Here is a 21305-nt window from a genome sequence, read left to right as displayed (position 1 = left end):
CAGGTGGCAGCACTGGTGTAACGTATGGCTGACTGAGAGGTGGGCCTGAAGTCCAAGGCGGATAACCTGGAGAGGGCATGCCAGGCGGCAGTGTGACAGGGTACTGCATAGTGCCAGGGATACTAAACTGAGCAGCACTGTGTGGCACAGACCACTGTGGGGTTGATGACTGCCAATTCAGGTCTCTTTGCTGATACCAGGGAGGATGTGGCTGTTCTGTTGCTGTAGATGCAGACCGGGGTACCACTGGTGTTGGCTGAGCAGCTGATGGCATGGAAGAGTGGACGTATAGAGGGGACTGAGGAATAGGTCGGTTAACAGGGAGAGTAGGAGCTGTTGACTGTAATATTTGAGGGTTATCAACATGATGAGCTGTGGAAGGGGAGGTCTGCTGTACAGTATGAAACTGAGGGCTAGGTATTACTGGAGATATGGGAGGGATGTTTTCTAGTCCGCCCATAGGAGGAGCTTGTGTAGGATTATTATCCACAGTTAGTAAAGGCATACTATGGCTCCGGACCTGGGTTTGTAACTGTACTTGGGGGGTTCTTTGGCCAAAGTTCAAAGACACTTGTATAGCGCTCTGTATCTCCCTCATCTGCTCCTGTACCTGGGTAACACACTGCTCCATCCTCCTTATTCTCTCCATCTCTGGTGAGCCATCGATGCCAGCGATTTGGTGTATTGGAGTAGCTGCGTTAGTGTTCGGTGGAACTGGGTTAGTCGGCTGTGGGGGATAGGTCCAGATGAAGTCATCCAGATATCTTGGAGCCCTATGTGGTCTCCTTTGCCGGGCACCTTGTTGTTCTTCATCATATCGGGATGTCGCCATGTTAGGAAATGCTGTAATTAATCCGGCTCGAAGGACCACTTGAACTGGACATGTGTGTGCTTAATAGACTGGCAAATTACAGCAGGATTTTCCTATCCTCGGTCAGAAGGCACAGGTGACTTATATGATGAAAGAGAGGGTCCACAGCAATGATAATTAGGGTTCTTTTAATCCAAACATCTCCAGAAGTGAATTCGTGTGAGTATATGTATATGTGTGTGTGGTTCTGTAAAATAACAGAAATTACAATTAGCAAACAATTAAAGTCAACCAAACTGGTCTAAATAATACAGAAAGGGTTGAACAGAAATGACTAAACACCACCCCCTGGTGGACACAAATGGGCTGCTGCACAGGGATAGACTCCATCTTTACTTTGGGCAGCTCAGTTCACAAGGGTAGCGCCATTTTGGTCAAATCAGCGTGAATATACAGTGTCTCGTGGCTACACGAACAGCTGGAAAACTCTACTAAGCATCACCCAATGTACATAGCTAAGTATATGATAAGTTACAACCATAGAACAAACAAATACAAGGCACTTACTTATCATTCACGCACACGCACTACACATGTTCAGTACAACAGCCCAGCTCCACCAGCGCTATCAAGGTGGACCAGCGCAAACACAAACAAGGGATGGGAGGAATGTACCATCTTAGCAGTGGTTAGAGGGGGTCCGTGGAACAGTCTATATACACAAATCACAGGGGTTTTCTACAGTAATGCAAACATATATATTTATCAATAAAAACAGATCGCCTTTTCACTGTTACAAAAGTCAAGTACATCAATGTTTGTTCAGCTTTCATAAATGTAAGTTTGTAAGTACATAGTACATTTTTTGGTCCAACTTCTTTTAATACATGCAACACATTTCAGAACATTTGGGACAGAGACAACAAAAGACTGGAAATACTTCGTAAAAATCTGGTGAAACACTTTAAAGCCAGTGGGATTAAATGGGAAACATAAAATTTAATACTAGACAAAGACCGATTGAATCATGAAGCAAAGAATTAATAACTAATTCACAAGTAGAAAATGTTATGCAGATATTATTGGATAGATTTTGGTGTAGAAAAAAATGACAAGAAATGAAAAATGAAAGTTATCTGGTCTTTTTCTTTAAAGAGTAGCCTACTGCAGAGTAGCAACACTGACAAAGACCATCATCACCAATACTGCAGCTAATACAATGATCCAGGAGGAAACTTGAAAAAGCAGGAAAAATGTGACACTGATCAAAATGAATACATCAATTATTGATCAAAGAGAAAATGCATACTAGCACAATGCATTGTTATTGCATCTCAGTTTCTCACCATCACTGATAATCTGACGTCTGCTGGACCTCAGGAATCGTCTTCCATCACCTCTCTGGAGGTGCAGAGAGCACTCGTGCTGCACATCCCACCTGTGTGCTGTGTTTACGTGAACCTGAGAGCACAGCTGTAGTGGTGACAGTGAATGTAGCGTTGGTGTTGGACACACTGACAGTGTTGTACTGTGAGAAGCTGAGGTGTTGTTGTGAGAGTGTTACAGTGGGAGCAGGTCGACCAGTGGCTGAACAGGAAACAACCCACTCTTCAGCAGAGTTTGACTCTCTGACATCAACAACAGGTTCATGCAGCTCTGTGAAGGATCAGGAGATATAAAATAAGGAGCATATTGTTAAAGATACATTGACTTCTAACACATGTAACGCATTAAGGTAAAATTTCTTACCATAAGGATGTGTTACACGATTTATAAACCCCAGTTTGTTAATTATTTGTTCATTATTCATAACTATATACTTAATTTTTTAAAAATTAAGTGTTTTTGGTCAAATGGAATTTCTTTTTGGGTAATTTTAGCCCCTTTTAGCTCTCTGCCAAAATGTTTTAACCTTTCTGTCTCTAACAGTAAAACATCGTTCCTTTATCTTCTGTGTCTGGTGTGTTGGTCAGGATTAGCTAGCTTGGCAAAAAGTTCACATTAAACAAAGTGTGTTACTGTGAGCTGTGTGTTCGTACTATGAGTCACAGCTCGAGTTTTCTTGCGGGTGAAGGTTTTTCACCTCGCTGTCATTCTTGCATAAAAGTGTTTGACCCCTTCAGGAAAAAAAACGAAATTTGGGATTATTTTTTGTTTTGTTCATTGTGTGTATTTGTTTCTACTTTTTACTTTTTCTTTTACTGTGTACAGCACTTTGGTCAACCTGTGTTGTTTTTAGACATGGTTATTGATTGATTGATTGATTGATTGATTGATTGATTGATTGATTGATTGATTGATTGATTGATATGTCTTTGATTAAAATACAGCCTACTCCACATCCTCCAAGTTACAGAGAAGAGGAACCATCTGGGGTGAACTTGTGCACTTGGTATTGGCTGTCATGGTCCCTGTGCCTCTCCGGCTCGCTCATGTTGGCCACAGGTTTGTTTTGTTTTCTCTCCTGCTTCCCTGGGTGGAGCTCATTGTGGGCTCTCACCCTTGGCCCACGTATCTGCGGTGATTTCTATACCTGTTGCTGATCAGGCGGCGTCCCCCTTGCCTATTTAACGCTGCGGCACGGAGTATTCGGCACTGGAATGTTGAACCTCCCATGTTCGTGCTCTCAGCTCTCCTAAGACAAACTCTCTCAGTGTTGTGTGGCGTATTGATCTAATTGGACTCTTTGTGTTTAGATCTCCCCGGAACTGGTGGCGGACCCTGACCTGTGATCCCTGTGTGTGTCAACATAAGTGGAAATTGGAGCGAGAGTGGCTGTGGAGAAGCGAATGTGCGTAAGAAGAGGAGTGGCGGAGTTTGGGCCGAGTGGGGAGCGAGTGTGGATTCCTTCCCCTGGAGCCCTGAAGCCCTGCCCCATTCACTGTATATACACATCACTGTGGTTTCCCTTCTGTGTTAATAAATTGTCAACCCTTTGCTTGCCAGAACGCTGCCTGCGTCTGAATCCATCTGTTAGCCCTGACATTGGATACCTGGAAATCAGTGAAGGGACCATTAATGCTTCAACTTGTACACAGGTTTGAGAGCAACCACCCAAAAGCTTCTGCTAATAAACACTAGTCTGTGTTTGTGATGCAAATGTTTCTGGCTGTGTTCACAAACATTTAGTAAGGTGAGTGAGGAATATTAATACTTATTATTAGATCATTAGCAGACTGTAGAACTTGACTGCACGCCAAGGTGGCAGTTCAGCCATTTGATTCATGTTGCAGCAGCTCATGAGTGAATGAACATCGTGCAATAAAAGTACTTCTAGAAGTACATTTTTGCAAAAACGGACATTGTGGAGGAATGTAGGGAAGACACGAGGGAGCCCAATATTTTACTCAAACGTTAATCGCTGCATCACACAACTGAACATTCAAAGCGCCAAAACCTAACCCTCTCACTTCCCGTTACACTGGGTACGAGTGGAGCTACCTGGTGGTATGTACTTACATTTATTTAAATTTACTTGAGTAGGGTAGAGTCATGCTAATGACCTAATAATTTTATTCAGGTGTGTTGCAGCAGAGATACATTTCAAAGCTTCAGGACGCTGGCTCTCAAGGCCTGGAGTTTGACACCCCTGCTTTACACAAAGATGGGTTAAATCACAGTGCAAAGAATGAATGAATAAATGAAATATAAACAATAAATAATTATTAAATAGTCTTACACATCAATGTCATTGGTTGACTTTTGAAGTATTTGAATCCTTATTGGGTTCCCTGAGTGACAGAAGGATTAAAACACTTTAAAATCAGTACTGAAAATATGTGCAGACATTACTGGATAGATTTAGGGTTAGAATCCTATGGAACGCCAGGACTGCCATAATGAATTAATTAAATACACCATTAAATAATTAATTAAATGTGGCAATAATTAATTAAAATTGGAATTAATTAATTAAATAGTTATGACACATGTAATTAATTAATTATTGACACATTTAATTAATTATTTATGTATTTCACATTTTAATTAATTATTGACACATTTAATTAATTAATTATTGACACATTTAATTAATTAATTATTGACACATTTAATTAATTATTTATGTATTTCACATTTTAATTAATTATTGACACATTTAATTAATTAATTATTGACACATTTAATTAATTAATTATTGACACATTTAATTAATTATTTATGTATTTCACATTTTAATTAATTATTGACACATTTAATTAATTAATTATTGACACATTTAATTAATTATTTATGTATTTCACATTTTAATTAATTATTGACACATTTCATTAATTATTGACACATTTAATTAATTATTTATGTATTTCACATTTTAATTAATTATTGACACATTTCATTAATTATTGACACATTTAATTAATTATTTAATGATATATTTATTTATTTCATTTTGGCAGTCCTGACGCCTGGCTCTCATCATGAAATAATTTTATCTGTCAGCCTCACCCATCAAACTCAGGGGGCGGGGTTAACGCTGATCGAGTCAAAACCATTGCTTTGGCCTGGTGGCCATTGTTTCTAGCACACAACAACCGGCATGTGGAAGCTAACAGAACTGAGCTTTGAAAAACCCTGTTTGTGTGTTACCAAATACCGTTTTAATATTTTTTTAGCCGAGAATGTAGTGGTTTAATCTTCATGTGTCTGGTCGGTTTGTCAAGATACAGCCTCTTTGCAAAAGTGCTTCGATGATTTCGGAGATGTCTGCCCAGTCTCACGGCAAAGCGTGGGATAGACCCGCTCGCCTCGCAAGCAATCCCACCGACAAAGCGCAGGCCCCGGTACACAGCTGTAGTAACCCCCGCTGACTTCTTTTACTGAGGTTATATTTATCGGTGTTTTATTTCCTGATGTTCTTATGTGTCCTACGTGTTTCAGTCGCCAATTCTGAATTATAACTAACATTAAAAACATGTTAAAGGAGGAGAGAGAGCAAATAAATCTGTTTAACATCTGATCTTTGGGTTTTTGTTCAGTAATCAGCGTGACCTGTGTATAAACACATAAAAGAGATAACGTTGGTGTTTCCGTCATGTAGTAACTGCTGGCTTTAACTGTACAAAGGTTGTTTGACACTATGAAACACATACAGACTTCATGATGTTCGGCTAATATTTTTATTGTGAATATTAATCATGCTGACCTTGCTCTGTACACCACGCAGCGAGGTCAGCATATCCACGATATCCTCAGCTCCATGAGTTAACACAAAGTTTCCCAGCTGACTATCTAACTGCCAACTATTCCAGAGACGTGAAAATATACAGCATAAAGAAAAGTGTAAGAGACTCAGCAGCAGATTAGAATAACAGTTATACATTTAATAAATCACCAAATGAATCCAAGAAACGAGCAAACCTGTTCCGACAATTTGAATTTGTATTCCCTCAGCTGCAGACTCGCTGCTGTTTAAATGTTTGAAAAGGAAGATTAGATATAAACAAACGTCAAACATAGACTCAGTCTGCCTTCACATTTGATATGAGGCCAGCACGTATAGTGGCCTCAGCAGGCTATTACTGAAATACACGTGCTATATCATAAACTATGATATAAATAGGGAGGTCCTATTAACATGTTTAGTTTTAAAGGACACCTTCCTACCTTTAGTCTCATTCATGAGCAGTATTCGTTTTCTTCTAACACCCAGAAGTCTGCACCATGTGTTTCATAGTTTGTAACAAGCCTTTGACAGGTAAACATAACATGACCGAAAAAGCAAAAAAAAAGCAAAAAAAAAAGAGAGAGAGAGAGAGAGAGAGAGTGTTGACATAAGAAGAGAAAATACTCTCAATTATGGAGACAGGCAAATGGTTCATTTATGTTTGATGTGTGTTTATTCCTCCCTAAATATCGTCGGTGAAGTTCGCCATGCACGTCAGATTTTCCTGCGCATTTTTATACCTCTGCCAACAGAGAGAGAAAAAAAATCACATTCTAACAGACAGCTGGTGCTTAGAATACAGTTGAATAACTATTAAAAAACAGATGATATTTAGATGATAGTTCAGTCTAACACATGTGCCAGTGAACCATTAAACGTCTGTGAAACTATGCAGTTATGAAACGTAACTTTAACCTCAGCCAAACCGATTTGCTCAGTTGTAAATAAAACAGCGAAGTAAACGTGACCCGACAGACAGAACCTGAGTGAATGAAGTCCAGCGTTTAACCACTGAGAGCTAAAACTCAGCTGAGGTTCAAAGCTGTGTGCCGGTGATTGGACATCAGCCGCTGATAAAGCTGTTCGCCTATAAAGTGCTCTGTAAGGAAACGAGCTCCAGCAGCTCTGCGCTCGGGGAAAATACTATATTTACTTATCTTGTGCAGAAAAATGCGCTGACATTGCGTTATATCGAGCACCGGCTGCCCGGTTAAACTGTGACTATCACCAGGTAACTAGGCGTGTTTCTTGAATTAGCAGCAGGTGTTAAACAGCTGACAGATGAGGAGGAGGATGCATGCAGGTAAACTGAGGGTCTGTTGAGCTGATCGCTGGTTTCGTGAGAAAAATGTCAGCTCGTTCTTCATGTTACAGAAGCACAGAGACACAAGACCAGGCGGAAAGAGACGATCGTTCGGTGAAAATGAGAATCTGCGAATGCAACATGTGGAACACGGAGAGTGGAATATGTAAACAAACCGGTTAACGTAACCCCCTCGGTGCACTCTGCATGCTAACTGTTAGCAGAGCTAGTGAAATCTCTGAAAACATCTGAGCACTTTTGCAAACATGTTCTATGTTGACAACCTGACCAGACATACGTCTCGACACTCGCGGCTAAAACACTGTTAAAAGTGTAGCTGGTGACAGAAAAACGGGGTATTTTAAAACTACACCACCACCATTGCTGCTTGTGATTTGATCTGCATTCTGGGATAACTGGCTGCCCCAAGTCTACACAAGCAATCGATTTTCTAGGATCGACCTGTTTTGACTTACTTTGCACGGCAACCAATCAAATGTTAGAGAAGCTGCATGGGCAGCGTTAACCCCGCCCCCTGAGTTTGATGGGTGAGGCTGACAGATAAAATTATTTCATGACGAGAGCAAGGCGTCAGGACTGCCAAAATGAAATAAATAAATATATCATTAAATAATTAATTAAATGTGTCAATAATTAATGAAATGTGTCAATAATTAATTAAAATGTGAAATACATAAATAATTAATTAAATGTGTCAATAATTAATTAATTAAATGTGTCAATAATTAATTAAAATGTGAAATACATAAATAATTAATTAAATGTGTCAATAATTAATTAATTACATGTGTCACAACTATTTATTTAATTAATTAATTCCAATTTTAATTAATTATTTAATGGTGTATTTAATTAATTCATTATGGCAGTCCTGGCGTTCCATACGCTATCAGCTTTATATGTTACAATCTCCCCTGGGAACTTATTAAAACAAATCGCCACACCTCCAGATCTGTTAGATCCACGACTGAAAAGAATCTTGTCTCCCCACTGATTAGCCCAAAAGGTAACATCGGCATCCACAGAGTGAGTCTCTTGTAAAAACAGACAGTGACATTTTTGCCCCTTGCAAAATAAAAAAAGTGCCTTTCTCTTAACAATTTCCTTCAAACCCCGAACGTTTAATGAACCAAAAGAAATTTTTGAGTGAACCATAATAAGAGTATGCTAAGAAAATAACTTTTTTTTAAAAAAAAGAAAAGAAAAATATATAAACATGAGTTTAAATTGTAACACTTGTCACCAACTCAGTGACTAATAACCTTTAACTTTAAGTAGAACTCTTTTGTCCCATTAATAATATTCCACTGTATACAGTCTTACATCAAGTCTTTCATTCAACGTCGATGATCCTCCGTCCTTCGATGTATCCATGAGGACCCCGGAAAAAGGCCCGTTTCCCAGCCCGTCTGGCTTGTTCAATTTGCGGCCACAGCCGCCTCCTCTCTTCCCAGTCCTCCCGCGGCAGTACCTCAGCGAAGTGGAAACCCCCGTTCTTACAGACAGCCGAATCTTTGGTGCGACGCCAAATCTCCTCTTTCACGTGTCTCAGAGCAAACAGAATGATGATATGTCGGACCTTGTTCTCAATCTTCTTCCCAACTCTATGCACCACATCCACAGATTCTTCAAGCTTTGATATCATATCAGGTGCGATCTTGCCAAGAATTCCAATAACCAGCGATCTGACACCTTCATCTCTTTTCTCTTCTAATCCTTTAATCCGGAGGCACCACCTCATTTTGTACCTTTCTTGCTCTCACACTCTCTCCTTGAGATCGTAGTTATCTTTGGTCAACTGCTCGTTTCGTCTCTCCAACTCTTTAACCTTTTGTTTACATTCTTTCACCTCCTCCGAGTTGAACTGAACCGCTTTGGCTAGGCTGGCTAGCATCGTACTAGCTTGCTTGCATTGCACACTCAGGTCAGCTAGCTGCTCGTCCACTCTTTTTTCAAGGTTTTTTCTACGTAGTCATGATCCGTTCCTTCTCTGCTGTCTTCCTTTCCATCACATGGCGATGTTGTTTCTTGTTTTTTGAGGTCGAGTTTGAATTTAGCAGGTTTAACTATACTTGGGGCAGTCATTTTACTACTTTCGAGTGGAAACAGTAACGAACACAAAGTAAATTCTGGGACAAGTTCAACGAGCTCCTAATTCGTGCGACTGCTCAACTCGCCATCTTGCGCCACCGTCTCACTACTAGATGAACTTGTGACACACATCTGCAGCAGAGGCTGAGTGGCTGCTCTCACACCTGGAGCATCCAAATCGACCCACAAACACGTTGAAAGATGCAATGCCATCAATGTGGATTGTCAAGACTGAGAGACCTCTTCCCTCTGACCCCTCCCCAAACCCTCAAACCCTCCTACCCACCTCGACATACAAACTCTGTGTGGCTTCACGTGTTCTGTTGATGTTTACATGATCGAAATAACTTGAACACAAACACAAACAAACAAAGAGAAAGACCGCACCGGAAGGAAACAACTACAAGTCCCAGCATCCTCTGTGTTTAGGGAGCAGCAGTGAAAGTGAAAGCAGGAGGAGGAAGGTGGAGCTGAGGCAGGTGAGTGTTAACATGAATATGTTTCTTCTTATGACATAAAATAATTCCACGCTGTTCGTGTCTGTGGGTGAAATGTGAGGCCGGTCGGCTCCTCTGAGCGCTGGTTTCCTGTAAGTAGAGAGGAAGTGAGTTTAGCTGAGCCTCCGTTTAGTGTGAGAGAGCAGGAGGAGAGTGAGAGCTGTGCTGAGGCAGGGTGAGTGTTAACACCGCTCTGACATTACTGTGTCTCTGTGGCGGGAACAACAGGCTCCGTCAGTGGAGGCAAAAATAATCAGACTTTGGTTTTTCAAAGGAAACAACTTTATGTCGGAAGTTCCCGCACGCTCATTGGATAACGAGGTGTCAATCTCGAGCTATTAGCCAATGAGCGTGCGGATTCACAGAAAGACCCGCCTTTATCACGGGACTTTAAAAACTACAATGGCGACAGAAACTCCGTGAGTGGAGTTCAGGGTGACGTTATGAAACTGTGACGTTTGAGCCACTTCCCGTTGAACGTGAAACTGATGGTTTCTGGTGTTTGGGTCTGTTTTTCTGTATTTATGCAGATAAAGTGTAAACTCAGATGAATTATACCATCAAATGTTAAAGGAAAATATCAGGATGAGTGTCTGTGAGCTGAGAAGGACCTGAAGCGAGCAGTTTATCCCAGAGCTGAAGCTGCTCTGTGTGCAGAGATGAGCTCAGATTCCTGCTGTGATTGATCAACAGTCACAGAAATGTAGACTTGTAGTTATTACTGCAGTATGGTCACAGCAGATACTGATAAACATGTATTATGAGGATGGATGATCAAGTTTCTCACTCTCTCCTTTAAATCTCAGTTTTTTTCTTCTTCACAGTTTATCTGTTAATTTATTAATGAATAACACTGAAAGAGTTTCTGTTATATTTCCCCTTGAACATCAGCTTATTAGGGCGGCATTAGGAAATAGCCCCCCTCCAAAGAATGAATAAATGAATGATGATAATAATAAAATGATTCAAAAGCAGAGCTCAGAGTGGTAGAATGGTCAAACATGGATCCACGGGTGGTTCAACTGCATTTGGTGACGTGACTAAAGCAAATCTTTCAAATAATCCCACCATCAACGGGATGTTGTCTCCTTTACTACGGTTACTTTACTTGGTCACCGTGTGAATTTCTTTGAAATGAACCAAATTCTTTTATTTGTTGGTTGTTGCATATTTAAGCTCTACAGTCAGGAAAGGAGGAGATGAGGCCTCAACAGTGTTGGGTTGTAGCTGTGCTTCAGGTTAGAGTGAGTGTCCATGGAATAAATGTAAGTCAGTGAACTGGAAACATGATTGTGTTCAAACTTTGTTTTCCTTTTTATAATGAGTCTAATCAAAGGTGGACAGAAGTATCTCCACTGTGACTTTTCTGTGTCACCATCAGAGCTTCTGCACAGTGTTTCTGGGGCAGATAACATTGCAGCATTATGGAGACATTATGGAGACAAAAAGAAAAGCGTCTGGACTTCTTTAAGTTAAACTTAAAGAAATCCAGACGCTTTTCTTGGACTGTTGGTTTCAGTGTTTAGTCTCATTCACACACTCCCTCAGACTCTTCACACACACTGATTTGCTGACATAAACACACTCCTGTGTGCTCTCTTGGCTTCACACACACACTGAGGACCATCTACAGACTGTGAGCTCCGTCTTCTTTGTCTTTGGAGCCGAACTCTGACAAAGTTAGGAACAAAACTTTCTCCAGCGTGTGAACTTTCCTCCTAGACTCAGTCTGAGCAGTCAGACCACATATTTCTAAAGCAGCACATGAAGGTGTGGCTCACACACACACAGGTGAAGGAAACAGCTGCAGTATTAAAAACTGCTTCACTGTCTACAAATATATGAACTGAATGTTTCTTTCAGGCTGTAAAAACCTTATTTATCCTCCATTACAGTCCTGCATTCAGAGCATTACTTCTGTTATATTAGTACATGTATTTTATTCTGATGAACACATGAAACTCTGAGCTGGATTGAATCCATTGAATCAGAGTCCAGGACTCAGACTAAACACACTGAATGTGTCCTGAGCTCGGCCGCTGTTCCACAGTAACTGCTGTCAGAGTCACTGTTACTGAGTTAGCTTAGCTAGCAGAGCAGCTAGCAGTTAGAGTATGAACTCTGTAAGCAGTCAGCTCGGTCCTGGACATGGTTACTGACATAAAGCTGCTCTCTGCAGCCATGTTTGACCTGCTGCTTTGTAGGACTACAGTAATGGAGGATTTGGAGGCTGAACTGGGCTCTGTGACACTTTTTGTAGTGAACTGATGAAAGCTGTGTCTCAGATGGATGTTAGTCCAACACATCAGACACGACCTCTGCAGCTCTCAGTTGATGTGCACATGAATGATTTGTGTTTCCTCTGCAGGTGCAGGTAGAAAGTGTGTGTGAGCTGATGTGAACTGAGCAGCATGGATCAGTGTGAGGACAGAGAGGAGGGAGTCCCTCCCTCTAAAAGCACTCTGTGTGGGGAACATGAGAGCCAGACCAAAGCTCAGAGGTGAGATGACCATCTCTAACTGTCCATGACTCTTCTCCATGTCACAGCTCAGCACTCACATCACTGCTCCATCATTATTCACACTCATACCTCTGTGTGTGTTGTTTTAAAGCCCAGAGCTGTGGGGCGTACCAGGCTCAGCTGGACATAACCCTGAAACTAATCCAGAGCCTGGACCTGAACCCAGCTGTGTTTCCTTAAAGAGCAACATGTCGAAGGATTTTGGTGAAGACTTTAACAAAAGACTGTTATGTGACAAAGAGTAAGTACATTATTTTTATGAGATTGTTCATCATGTCTTTAATTTAATATTTCCAGTTTTTCCTTCCTGTCTCATGAAGCTGTGACATTTATTGTTTTTCTTTTAGGATCAATAAGAGGCCAGAATCTCCTGGACCTGAACCCAGCTGTGTTTCCTTAAAGAGCAACATGTCGAAGGATTTTGGTGAAGACTTTAAAGGCTGTTCTTCTGCTGCTGAGAGGTAATGTGTGTCTAGATGTTGTTCCTGACTCTGTGTTTCTGAATAAATCCTCATGTTTAATATCAGCTCAGCTCTTTTTCACACATTTCTATGTTGGTATGTGAAGCGGTGTGTGTTGGAGTGTTTCCACAAACACAGCAGTCAGAGTGGAAAGAGTGGATGTTGTAGGAGGTGTTTGTGTAGTGAAGAGGCTGAGTGTCTGTAGGACTCCAGCTGCTCCAGCAGGTGTCTCCTTTGTGCTTTGCTTCAAACACAGTGTAGGGAGGAGCTTCCACTCAGGTGTTTCAGGTGTTGCTGGATGGAGGAGGACAAATAGTTTTTCCCTTCAGTGACACTTCAGCAGCTCAATGTTCTGGGAGATGTTTGTCTTTATGAAGGTTTATGGATTCTTGTTCTTACTTTGGTGAAACTGAGCAATACATTTTCCATCTAACATTTAAAGTAAATTTCCAGGTGAATAAAAGATCTGCAGCTGCAGCCTCTGTGATGTTTCACAGTCTGAAAGTAACAAATTCAACCAGAGTTCAAACAAAGGCTTAATATACGTGTGTGTTTGATATAATGCCAACAAGTACAAACAGGTGTTCTTACAGGTCTTAATCACAGAGGTCTGATAAGTCTGGTGACTTTCACACTCAGCAATTTTGCTGCCTTTTATTTTATATTGGCCTTTTTAAAGCCCTTCAAAGTCTCCCACATTCATACAGAGCTTTTAACACCAAACTCCTTTACAGTCCTTCTCCTCTCACACACGATCACACGACTGATTTGTCTGCAGCAGCTGTGTTACTGCTAGTATTTTATTATGTGTGTAATCTCCTCATATTGTTCCTGTGGTTTAGTTTGACTTCCTTCTGCAAACTCAGCTGCTCTGTTGCTGATACACGTCTCCATGAATATGATTGATCAGATGCTGCCAACACCATGTGTTTCATGTGAGCGCTCAGCTGAAACCCTGGGTTGACTTATCGAGTTAATAACAAGCTTCACGTGACTGTGAATGCTAAAGTGAATCCAGATAAAGGAAAGAGACCCTGCTAATGTTGGACTCACTTCTTAGTGTAGATCCCAGGAGGAAGTTCAACATAGCCATTCTTTGTGCTAGCTCGACCAAACCTGAGACCACAGTGCAGGATAATGATCATCATCTGTCTCTGTCAAGGACATTTAAAATCCACAAATAACAAACATAATTATATTTGATCATTAAAAATATGTTTTCACTTAAAAAAGCATGAGCACACTGGTGGATTACAGAAACATGAAAACTGGTTAACAGTAAAGTTAATTTAGGTGTAAACAAAGTGTCAAACATACTTAAGTAGAAGGACTGATGTTTGTGTTAAAATACCCTCTTAAAGCTGAAATACTGATTCAACTTCTTTCTCCAAAAGTTGATTCTGTTCATCTGGACGTAGCGTTTTGTGGGAGAAACATTTCGTCTCTCATCCAGGTGACTCCTTCAGTCTCAGATGACTGCAGGATTCAATCTTATAAACAGGACATTTGCATGATGACTGAAACCTGCCCACTGAAGGAACAATGGGCTGGGAGGTCAGTTCCTTAATCTTAATTATGCAATTCTCATGACCATTGATCAACAACCACTGATCAATGGTCATGAGTACCATTCACAGAGAGTTGGGGAACGGCTGCAATCACAGTATGTAAGATGGTGACAGATGTACCCTTAGGCCCCCTCCTCGATTCAGAGATGGTCTTTCCCTTTTCACGTAAATGGCCTCCTTGACTCCGCCTTCAAACCAGCGTTCCTCCCTGTCCGGGATGTTACATCCTCATCATTGAAAGAGTGTCCACTGGCCTGTAGGTGTAAATAGACTGCAGAGTCCTGGCCTGACGAGGAAGCTCTTCTGTGTTGTAGCCAGAGGTTGTTTGGTTTCCTCGATGTATAAATCCTGCCAATCGTCCTGCACTTAACAACGTACACTATGTTACTCTGTTTGTGTCGGGGGACCCGATCCTTGGGGTGGACCAGTTTTTGGCGCAGCGTGTTTTGGGGTTTAAAAGCTACAGAGACCCAGTGTTTAGAAAAAATGCGACTCAGCTGCTCCGACACTCCTGACACATATGGGATAGCTACAGGTTTTCTCTTAGGCAGCGGTTGTCCTTCTCTCCTGGATCGACTGGAACTTTCTTTAGGAGCCTTTCCAGCTTTGACAAAAGTCCAGCTGGGACACATTTACGCTACGTCCAGATGAAGAGAATCAACTTTTGGAGATTTACTTTCCTGGATGATTGAGAATGCATCAAGACGTTCCTCCTAAAGTGTTATTCAGAAAAATGACAAAAAAAGTTTTAAAAATAAGGATTAAAATATTAAAAACTATGTTTTTGAGTTTCCTGATGTAGCACAAAAATATATGAACATAACTGTATATAGGACAGATATTTCACGGTTCTTTTAGGCAGCACCAAAAAACAAAAAGACTATTTTAAGCTGTCTGAGGTAGTGAGTCAACATGTCACACTGGGTCAAAGGTCAGGGAGTAAAAGTGTGTTTTAAAGGAGGTTTAAAAGCAGCGAGTGAAGGAGCCTGTCGAGGTAAATCGTTCCATAACTGATCAAATTCAGTTGGTGGACCTCTGTGTGAAATCAAGCATCTGGTTCGCAGAGAGGATAACCCTCACATGGGCTGTACAACATTATATAGGGAGACATTGTATTTTTATTTTATTTTTTATTCCTATTTATTCTATTTATCCCCTTTGTATATTTTATTTATATCTGTCTCTGTATTTATATATATGTGTGTGTGTGTGTGTGTGTATATATATATATATATAACAATTCTGTAACTGTAACTTCGGTCGTTGCTGTGCTTTTTGGAAGTCGAATTTCCCAGAGGAACCCACCCGAGGGATTAATAAAGTTCTATCTTATCTTATCTCTTATCTTATCTTAAAAACAGAGATTATCGTAGCCATCGCTCTCTCGCATGGACGTGGCAGTCTTGCTGTCTGCTGCGAATCCTCCCCGTACCTCCGTGACCTCGTCTGGTATCTGCTCCCTCCTCTGTAAGAGACAGTGAAGGAAAACACGTCTCTGCCTAGTCTTGGAAATCGAATCTTATCATCCATTGTTCTTCTAGGGCCTCTTCTTCTTGTGGCCTCAGCTAACTGCTAATATTTAAATGGCTAACATTAACATGTGTGCCAGCCAGGTTCACATTTATGATTAACTATGATTAATTAACTGATGTTGAAACTGGAGCTTTACTGACCTCTGAAATTCCTCCTAAAGTGTTATTCAGTGTTGTGACAGTCAGCTGCTTCAGCTGCTGCTGGGATGGGCTGTGGCAAAGAGAACAGAGAAAATCCAAATCAGAGTTTTTCTCTGAATTAAAAGCAAGGAAACAACAATATATTCTACATGGTGAAACTGATGGTTTCTGGTGTTTGGGTCTGTTTTTCTGTATTTATGCAGATAAAGTGTAAACTCAGATGAATTATACCATCAAATGTTAAAGGAAAATATCAGGATGAGTGTCTGTGAGCTGAGAAGGACGTGAAGCGAGCAGTTTATCCCAGAGCTGAAGCTGCTCTGTGTGCAGAGATGAGCTCAGATTCCTGCTGTGATTGATCAACAGTCACAGAAATGTAGACTTGTAGTTATTACTGCAGTATGGTCACAGCAGATACTGATAAACATGTATTATGAGGATGGATGATCAAGTTTCTCACTCTCTCCTTTAAATCTCAGTTTTTTCTTCTTCACAGTTTATCTGTTAATTTATTAATGAATAACACTGAAAGAGTTTCTGTTATATTTCCCCTTGAACATCAGCTTATTAGGGCGGCATTAGGAAATAGCCCCCCTCCAAAGAATGAATAAATGAATGATGATAATAATAAAATGATTCAAAAGCAGAGCTCAGAGTGGTAGAATGGTCAAACATGGATCCACGGGTGGTTCAACTGCATTTGGTGACGTGACTAAAGCAAATCTTTCAAATAATCCCACCATCAACGGGATGTTGTCTCCTTTACTACGGTTACTTTACTTGGTCACCGTGTGAATTTCTTTGAAATGAACCAAATTCTTTTATTTGTTGGTTGTTGCATATTTAACCTCTACAGTCAGGAAAGGAGGAGATGAGGCCTCAACAATGTTGGGTTGTAGCTGTGGTTCAGGTTAGAGTGAGTGTCCATGGAATAAATGTAAGTCAGTGAACTGGAAACATGACTGTGTTCAAACTTTGTTTTCCTTTTTATAATGAGTCTAATCAAAGGTGGACAGAAGTATCTCCACTGTGACTTTTCTGTGTCACCATCAGAGCTTCTGCACAGTGTGGAGAAAGATCCAGAAGCAGAGCTGGACTGCAGACAGCCAGTCAGAGCAGCTGTGTACAAAGTAAGACTGAACATCTGTCTGCTGATGGACTCATTTCTGAAAACTGGACTTCTTGTGTTGTTCAGACATTGAAGAGTTTTCTTTCTCTTTAGTCTCGTTGTTTTTCTTTCTTTCAGCAGATGTTGGTCTGCAGGAGGTTTTAGATGAACATAAGATCAGTCTGAGGAGGAGATGTGAACGTGTGACTGAAGGAAGTGATGAAACAGGAAGTAGAACCCTCCTCAACAGGATCTACACTGAGCTCTACATCACAGAGGGACAGAGTGAAGAGGTTCATACCCAACATGAGGTGAGGCAGCTGGAGACAGCTTCCAAGATGGACGCCCTCCATGACGCTCCAATCAGGTGCCAGGACATCTTTAAAGCCTTACCTGACCAACAGAGACCCATCAGAGTGGTTCTGACCAACGGCGTGGCTGGTGTTGGAAAAACCTTCTCAGTGCAGAAGTTCACTCTGGACTGGGCAGAGGGCTTGGAGAACCAACATGTCAGTGTGGTGGTTCTGCTTTCATTCAGGGAGCTGAACCTGATCAGAGATGAGCAGTACAGTCTTCTGGAGCTGCTCCATGTTTTCCATCCAACATTACAGAAGGTCACAGCAGAGAAGCTGGCTGTCTCTCAGCTTTTGTTCATCTTTGACGGCCTGGATGAAAGCAGACTTTCATTGGATTTCACCAACAGGAAGCTGCTGTCTGATGTCACACAGAAGTCATCAGTCAGCCAGCTGCTGACAAACCTCATCCAGGGGAATCTGCTTCCCTCAGCTCTCGTCTGGATAACTTCCCGACCCGCAGCAGCCAATCAGATCCCTCCTACATGTGTTGACAGGCTAACAGAAGTACGAGGCTTCACTGACGCCCAGAAGGAGGAGTACTTCAGGAGGAGATTCAGTGATGAAGAGCTGTCCAGCAGAATCATCTCCCACATGAAGACATCCAGGAGCCTCCACATCATGTGTAGTATCCCAGTCTTCTGCTGGATCACTGCTACAGTTCTGGAGCACATGTTGACTACAGAGCAGAGAGGAGAGCTGCCCAAGACCCTGACTGACATGTACTCACACTTCCTGCTGGTTCAGACAAAGAGGAAGAAGAACAAGTACCATGAGGGACGTGAGACGAGTTCACAGGAGCTGACGGAGGCTGACAGGGAAGTTCTTCTGAAGCTGGGGAGGCTGGCGTTTGAACATCTGGAGAAAGGAAACATCATGTTCTACCAAGAAGACCTGGAGCAGTGTGGTCTGGATGTGACAGAGGCCTCGGTGTACTCAGGAGTTTGTACAGAGATCTTCAAAAGAGAGTGTGAGATCTTCCAGAAACCAGTCTACTGCTTTGTTCATCTGAGCATTCAGGAGTTTCTGGCTGCTGTCTACATGTTCCACTGTCACACCAACAGGAAGACAGAGGTGCTGAAGAACTTCTTGGGACAAAAATACAACGAGTCCTCTCTGGATGATTTCCTGAACAGAGCCATGGAGAAATCCCTCCAGAGTAAAAATGGCCACCTGGACCTGTTTGTTCGCTTCCTTCATGGCCTCTGTCTGGAGTCCAACCAGAGACTCTTAGTAGGTCTGCTGGGTCAGACAGAGATCAGTCCAGGAACCATCCAGAGAGTCATCAACAACCTGAAGAAGATGAACAGTGATGAAATCTCTCCTGACAGAAGCATCAACATCTTCCACTGTCTGATGGAGATGAACGACCTCTCATTATTTCAGGAGATCCAAGAGTTCCTGAAGTCAGAGAACAGATCAGAGAAGAAACTCTCTGAGATCCAGTGCTCAGCTCTGGCCTTCATGCTGCAGATGTCAGAGGAGGTTCTGGATGAGTTGGACCTGCAGAAGTACAAAGCATCAGTGCCGGGACGACAGAGACTGATTCCAGCTGTGAGGAACTGCAGAAAGGCTGGGTGAGTCCAGATGTGATCATTAACATCATTGATCAGTGTAGGTTAGTAGTTTAATTTTGAAAATAAAATCAGATTGTAACCACAAAGTGTTTGTGTCCGTACGCTGCAACCTTCCACACCATTCCTTTATTGTACAGACTCAGCAGCAGCTCCATGGATCCCAAATCCAAGAGTGGAGAACAGATTTGAAGTGTGTCACATCCATGCAGTCACAGCTGTTTCCACCGTGTTTCCACTGATATTAATCCTGTTCAATGACACGTTTCATATCAGTGAATATGTTCTTTAGGACGTCCACTGACATGTTTAAGTGTCCTGCTGGAAATCACTCAAATCATCCATGAAATCCATGAAAAATCCTTTTAGTGTTTCTAACTTCACCCTGTGTCCTCTCTCTCTCTCCATCCTCCTCACTGCTTCTTTCACTGATAATCACACAAACATCGTATTCAGCTACAAAATAACACAATAATATCATCTGATGATCATTATTATAAGAGCAGGATCCATATTTGATATCAGAGTAACACACTGCTTGGTTATGTGCAGTCATCATCAGTGACTGTGGGTCAAACAGAAGCTCTCTGATTGGTTGCTGACCTTGGTCACCTGTCCACTCTCACCTGTTTGTGTTTGCTCTCTCTGTGCTGTCTCCATCCTCTCTCTCCTTTCTCTCCCTCTCTGTCTTTGTACGTCACTCAGGTCCAATGGAAACAGTGACATTTACAAACCAATCAAAGACAAACTGATCCATGTCAGCTTATAACAATATTCAAAGTGAATACAGGCTGCTGCTGGACACAGACAGGTAACATCATTTTGACTTGCTGTCACCTGGATCTGGACTCATAAACACTGAAGCCCTGAACAGGAATACAAATCATTTTCTGCCAACTAGCGACACAGCAGCAGATAATGGCTCAGAAAGCTAAAATGAGCCAATCATTTCTGTGTTTAGTTCCCCTGAAATCAGATCTGATATCAGCAGCTCTGAGTTCATTCATCATTATTGTCCAGTGATGAGATTTCTGCTCCGTTTGGTAACAGTCAGCAGGTTTTTCCTGCGTGTGGACGTGAACAGTCGTACCTGACAGCAGGTAGCAAACAGAGATCATCTTTCCAGCTGGAACTCTTCACTGAGCTGAACTCATTCAAAATGTTCTGGAGTCAAAACAGGAAACAGTCCAAATGTGTGTCTTCACTCTGACTCTGGATCAGATCTCAGTGACAGACTGTGGACATTATGGAAGCCTAAATGTGACACCATCTTCCTCCTTCATCTGCAGATTAAAGCCAAACAAAGATTCTCATTAAAAGTCTGCAGGTCTGAGAGAGACTCAATCGTTGTGTCATGTCAAACACAGTAAGAGGAGCTGAAGCACAGATGTGAAGAGCAGATTCATCAGATTATGACCTCACTCTGTTTTGTCTTCATATACATTCAGTCTGTGTTTATAATGCAGATTTTCTGCTTTTATAATAACACATTTTATATTTTCTATCATCACAGACTGACTGAGTGTCTACTCTCAGAGACTCACTGTGAAGTTGTGGCCTCAGCTCTGAAGTCCAACCCCTCCCATCTGACAGAGCTGGACATGAGTGGAAATGATGACCTCCAGGATTCAGGTGTGAAGCTTCTGTGTGCTGGACTGGAGAGTCCAAACTGTCGACTGGAGACTCTGAGGTGAGTTCACTGACTGCGGCTGTTGTAGTTTTTCTATATTTCAGGTCTTTGATTGATGTTTGAAACTTTCTTTAGTTCCTAAATGTTCAGGATGTGTCTGAAGACAAATGTGAAGAAGTTTGAGTGCTTTCAGAAATGTTGTCTTTCCAAACGACTGAACAACAGTTTTTCCTTTTGGCTCCAAACAGAAGTGACAGACTTGAGCAGGGTTCATTTAAAGGCTGACAGAAGTGGAGTGGTGACGGGGAGATGTTTGACAGGACAGTGTTTCAGCCTCCACAGGTTCATGTTGTGCTCCATCAGTCAGTGAAGATGAAGTCGGTGCTGATGAGGCTGTAGAGTGTGTGAGGGATGTGAATGAGGATGATGAAGATCTGATGATAGCAGATAAAAACAGGCTGCAGAGACTTTGAGCCATACAGGGCACACAGTGTGTGTACAGAACAGCTGAAATCATTATGGAGGCC

General features: G+C 41.7%; 2 protein-coding genes and 1 long non-coding RNA gene across 3 annotated transcripts in view; 2 read left to right on the top strand and 1 right to left on the bottom strand.

Moving 5' to 3' along the window:
* Positions 1–21305, top strand: part of LOC113015973 (NACHT, LRR and PYD domains-containing protein 12-like) — a 748422-nt gene that overhangs the window by 44243 nt on the left and 682874 nt on the right. The gene's annotated exons all lie outside the window — the stretch shown is intronic.
* On the bottom strand, positions 983–1551 carry LOC145425334 (uncharacterized). Its single transcript, XR_013906001.1, has 2 exons — positions 1379–1551; positions 983–1058 (listed from the first exon to the last, which is right to left on the bottom strand). It is a non-coding gene; the product is annotated as an uncharacterized LOC145425334 (long non-coding RNA).
* Positions 17305–20495, top strand: LOC145426201 (protein NLRC3-like; the record flags this gene model as incomplete). Its single annotated transcript, XM_080299764.1, has 1 exon — positions 17305–20495. A coding segment is annotated over one exon (1851 nt), but the record flags the coding sequence as incomplete, so codon positions are not given.

The sequence above is a fragment of the Astatotilapia calliptera genome, chromosome 3 (assembly GCF_964374335.1).
Source record: "Astatotilapia calliptera chromosome 3, fAstCal68.1, whole genome shotgun sequence".
In the NCBI taxonomy this organism is placed as follows: domain Eukaryota; kingdom Metazoa; phylum Chordata; class Actinopteri; order Cichliformes; family Cichlidae; genus Astatotilapia; species Astatotilapia calliptera.
This window is presented reverse-complemented; position numbering and strand designations above follow the sequence as displayed.